The following is a 5,241-nucleotide window of genomic DNA, read 5'->3' as shown; positions in this document are numbered from 1 at the left end:
AGACACAAAAATTGGCGTTGCAGTTGATAGTGAAGAGGATAGCTGTCGAATCCAAGAAGATATTAATGGGTTGGTGGAGTGGGTGGAAAAGTGGCAAATGGAGTTCAACCCGGAGAAGTGTGAGGTAATGCACTTAGGGAGGGCAAACAGTAAAAGGGAATACGCAGTAAACAGGAATATATTGAGACGGTTAGAGGAAGTGAGAGGCCTTGGAGTGCATGTGCAGTATGTCCTAGAGGCAACAAGGGGGCAAGCCATGCTAGATTTAGTAATGAGTAATGAACCAAATTTAGTTAACGGCTTAACTGTACGCGAACATCTATCCAATAGCGATCATAACATGATCGAGTTCAAGGTAGTGTTTGAAAGGGAAAAAAGTGAATCAGCTGCTCAGATTCTAGACTTGGGTAAGGCCGATTTCAATGGGATGAGAGAGAGACTGTCCACAGTAAACTGGGCAAATCTGTTAATGGGTAAAACGACCAATGATCAGTGCGAAATGTTTAAAGACACATTTAACGTGATACAGAATCGGTTTATACCCCTGAGGGGCAAGAACTCTACTTGCCAAAATAAAACAGCCATGGGCAACTAAAGAGGTGAGGGACAGTATAAGACATAAGGAAAGGGCATATAAATGGCAAAAAATAGCACAGATCCTGGCGATTGGGAAAGATACAAAGATCAACAAAGGGCCACAAAACAGATGGTAAGAGCTACAAAAAGAGAGTATGAAAAGAAACTTGCAAGTGATATCAAACCAAAACAAAGAATCTTTATAGTTACATTATGAAAAATAAGGTGATCAGGAGCAGTGTTGGCCCCTTAAAAATTGAAAGTGGGGATATTGTCATTGACAATGGGGAAATGGCAGACATGATGAATAATTACTTTGCATCAGTATTTAGAGTAGTAAAAGAGGATAGCATGCCGGAAATCCCAACAAAACTTATATTGAATCGGGGAGACGGACTCGATAAAATTAACATAAGTAAAGCAACAGAAATTAAGAAAATAATATCACTAAAGAGTGACAAATCCCCAGGACCAGATGATTTCCATCCCAGGGTTTTAAAGGGAATAGGTGAGCAGATTGAAGATGTCCTAACTATAATCTTTCAAAGTTCTCCAGATTCAGGAAATGTCCCTCTAGATTGGAAAATTGCATATGTCACTCCGGTTTTTAAGAAAGGAGAGAGAGGGAAAACAGGAAATTATAGACCAGTTAGCCTAACATCTGTTGTGGGGAAAATGCCGGAGTTGAAAATTAAGGATAGGGCGACTGAACACCTCGAGAATTTTCAGTTAATCAGAGGGAGCCAGCATGGATTTGTGAAATGTATATCGTGCCTGACAAACCTGATTGAATTTTTTGAAGAGGTGACTAAAGTAGTGGACAGGGGAATGTCAATGGATGTAATTTGTATGCACTTCCAGAAGGCATTTGATACGGTCCCACGTAAGAGACTGTTAGCTACGATTCAAGCCCATGAAATCGAAGGGAAAGTACAGACTTGGTTCTTAATTGGCCGCACACCTCCTCTTACTACCCGTTTGATGTTTACATGCCGATAGAAGTCTTTTGGATTCACTTTTATGTTAGCCGCCAGTCTATTGTCATAATCTCTCTTTGCCCCTCTTATTTCCATTTTCACTTCTCCTCTGAACTTTATATATTCAGCCTGGTTCTCACTTGTATTATCAACCTGACATCTGTCATACGCCCACTTTTTTCAGCTTCATCTTACTCTCGATCTCATTCATCCTCCAGGGAGCTCCGGATTTAGTTGCCCTACCTTTCTCCCCTCGTGGGAATGTACTTAGACTACCTGAATCATCTCCTCTTTAAGGGCCGCCCATTGTTCGATTACATATTTGCCTGCCAATCTTTGATTCCAATTTACCCGGGCCAGGTTCCTTCTCAAGCCACTGAATTTTGCCCTCCTCCAATTAAGTATTTTTTTCCAGATTGGTCCTTTTCCTTTTCCATAACTAATCTAAACCTTATGATACTATGATCACTGTTCCCTAAATGTTCCCTCACTGACACTTGCTCCACTTGACCCATCTCATTCCCCAGAACCAGATCCAGCAATGCCTCCTTCCTCGTTGGGCCGGAAAGGGTGGGTAACCAGACGACACATGAGAAATTTACGCAGAGAATTGTAATGATCTGGAATGCACTGGATGAAAGGGTGGTGAAAACAGCTTCAATGGTAACTTTCAAAAGGGAATTGGATAAATACTTGCTGGGAACATTGTGCAGTGGTATGGGGAAAGAGCCGGGGAATGAGACTTATTGGATAGCTCTTTCAAAGAACCGGCAGGATGGGCCGAACGGCATCCACCTGTGCTGTACAATACGATGATTCTACGATACTATGATTTTAATGTGAGGAAGATATGGTGGGCAGTCTTACCCCACAATATTAAAATGGTTAAAAATGGAGGGGGAAATGTTTGTATTTATCACCTGGTCTTTAAACCTCGCCTGGGCGGAGCGCAGTCTGGAAAATTTTACGTTATATTAAAGGGAAGAAAATCAGTGCCCAGCGCTGACGCCCAGCAGACTAATAAAAGCTACAACAATTAAATAGTAAATATCAATATTAGCGATTTATTTGTTATCTTTGAACTGTAAAATTAAAATCTAACTGCTGAACAAACAAACTTCAAGGAGTGAAAGATGCACGAGCTCCTGAATAGAATTGGTGACGCGTCACAGAATCCCTGAAATTTGCACCAATTAGGATAAATCGGGAAACAGTTTCATCCGAGACACAGAAACAGGCGGGCGGACGAATTGCCAGTTAATTGGCACAAGTCTTCATCTGATACCTTTGCACCGGGCAACGCTCTCAAACCCCGGTCTGCAGTGTGACCGGTCGGAACTCCGAATGCACAGCCTCGCACTGGGATGCCCAAACAACACCATTTGATCCAAGGGCAGGGGATATTACATGTGCATCTGTGCATCAACACACAGAGCGGATTATTCCATTCCAATATATGAGAGCATTCATTGCAGAACGATGCAACAAATTACCTGATTATGAAGGTTATTTTACATTCTTGGTTCTTACATTATTTTACCAGTTTTACCGGATCGCTGATTCAGATTAGTAACAGTCAGATACATTTAGTGACAACAGGTAAAGACTTTATTTTTAATGTTGCTGGACAGCCTTCAAATATTTCTCATTAATCGAGATTTCAGAAAAAGCAGATCGAACAAGGCAACAACTGTTAACATTCAAAAATGGTGAAACCTCGCAGCACTGCGAACGAGACAGCGGCTCCGCTCCTTATTCACTGGAGAAGGATGAAGCGGTCGGTGCAGCTGACGTCAGTCCAAGCACCGTGTTCATCAAACCTCCGAGAAAAAGTAAATTCACCAGGAATTCGAAACGATCGAATCTTTACCGAAAACTGATGTATCTTCCTGTCAATTACACGGTAGAATTGAATTACATTCCTCGCACAGTGATATTAAACTCGTTGATCAAATATTCTATTCCACTAATAAAGTTCACTACATCACTGACACTTTTCATACTTAAGGGGGACTGTCCTTATTTGTCAGGAGTCAGTCGGCCAATGAACTGTCGAAACCCGCGGTCAAAGTTGGCGCTAGATTCTATAAAGTGCAGGAAATATAATCGCGTACCTGTGAGTTTTTACAAGAACCGTCATTAAATAATCTGTTAGGAGAGGGAACCCCAGTCTAAGATAGAATTGGTGCTAAAACTGAATTCTAATGTTCCAAAGGGAGGTCTAGTTCGGAGTTCGTGTTCCAACCAATCTTAGAATCAGTGTCCAGGGAGATTTCAGCAGCTTCTTCAGCTCTTCTCTCAATTTCCTCTGGGTAGCTGCATAAATACAGGTGTTTGGACAGGAACTCAAATGCTTCAGCATAGCTCCGGCTTCGGTGGCGATATATCCTGGGTTTGTGTGGTCACCTCGGTAATAATTGGGGTTTGACAGTCCGGTGCTTACAAAAGTCACTAGAGCTGTCAGCCACAACAGTATAAAACTGCCCGACACAGTGAAGAGTAAAATGATGGATTTCATTCGGTTCTCCATCTCTGGATCACACTGATTCTCACTGCTGTGTCCCCGCAGACCCCTGCGCTTTCTATTAGCCACTAAAATCCGTCTGATGGTCAAATAATTAAACAAGGCAATCAATGAAAAAGGAAGACAAATGAGCGAGATGACGTGAAACCAGACGTACGTTGCACCTTGAGGGGAGGAGAAAATTGCCACTCTTGGCCGGCAGCCCCACTGCACTTTGTTAATTATGTGGTGAGGCTCAAATGCAAAAAAAAAGGGGATGTCCTTTAAAAAGATCAGAAACGAGACCGTTGTTATAACCGCGGCCGCAGTTCTCTCGTTGCAATACTTGTTTTTAAACTTCTGGCAGCAGAGAGCAACAAAACGGTCAAATGTGAAGGAGACGGTGAACCAAACAGACAAATCGAGGGCGATAACAGTCATGTATAGAATGAACCTACACACGGGAGTGTTGGAGAGGAATGAAAGTGGGAAGTGATAATTGAAAATATAATAAACTATAATATTGATGATCATGACCAGTAGATCTCCTGTTGCCATGGCCACCATGTAGACAGAGATACACTTGGAAAGGCCGCAGTTTTCTCGGGAGAGAATCACAATTGTCATCAAGTTCGCTGTAAGAAAGAGAGAGGAGAGAAATAATATTCCACTGTTTGAAATATATGTGGAGATACCTGTTGAAAGCATTTTGCTCCATTCGGTGTGATTATCAACACGGACCAGTGTGAGAGCAGGATTAATATTCGAGTCACTACCTTTGGAAACCGACCCACACATTATAATGAGCTGCTGCAGCGCTCACTCTGCACGGGGAGACAAGACGGTCACGAAATCCACTGAAACGCTGACGTTTGGGAAAAACGTTACCTTATCGATCATGCAATAAGAACAGTGATACAGTTAACACAGATTGACAAGAAACAGGTTACAACGGCTCACCTGGGACACGGACGGCTGCGAGAATCGGGTAGTAAATCTGTTTTATCAGCAGAATAGTTGGTTGCCCCATTTTCTGTGAGAATAGATAAATCTCCAGGACCTGACACGACTCTGACCAGTGTACAGCTGAGGCAATGGAAGGGATTCCTACATTTATACACACATCAATCGTCCAGGGAGTCAATCATGTTGCACCATAACTAGCATTAGTTACAGTCATTTAAC

General features: G+C 42.3%; 1 protein-coding gene across 1 annotated transcript; it reads right to left on the bottom strand.

Annotated features, from left to right (window-relative positions):
• Positions 1 to 3,774: 3,774 nt before the first annotated feature.
• Positions 3,775 to 4,683, bottom strand: LOC137308250 (probable G-protein coupled receptor 139). The gene has a single exon (XM_067977083.1). It carries the CDS (start codon positions 4,681 to 4,683, stop codon positions 3,775 to 3,777), a length of 909 nt encoding a protein of 302 aa, XP_067833184.1.
• Positions 4,684 to 5,241: the final 558 nt, after the last annotated feature.

Source organism: Heptranchias perlo, unplaced genomic scaffold (assembly GCF_035084215.1).
Source record: "Heptranchias perlo isolate sHepPer1 unplaced genomic scaffold, sHepPer1.hap1 HAP1_SCAFFOLD_125, whole genome shotgun sequence".
In the NCBI taxonomy this organism is placed as follows: domain Eukaryota; kingdom Metazoa; phylum Chordata; class Chondrichthyes; order Hexanchiformes; family Hexanchidae; genus Heptranchias; species Heptranchias perlo.
Note: the sequence above shows the minus strand (reverse complement) of the source record. Positions and strands in the feature narration are given on the sequence as shown.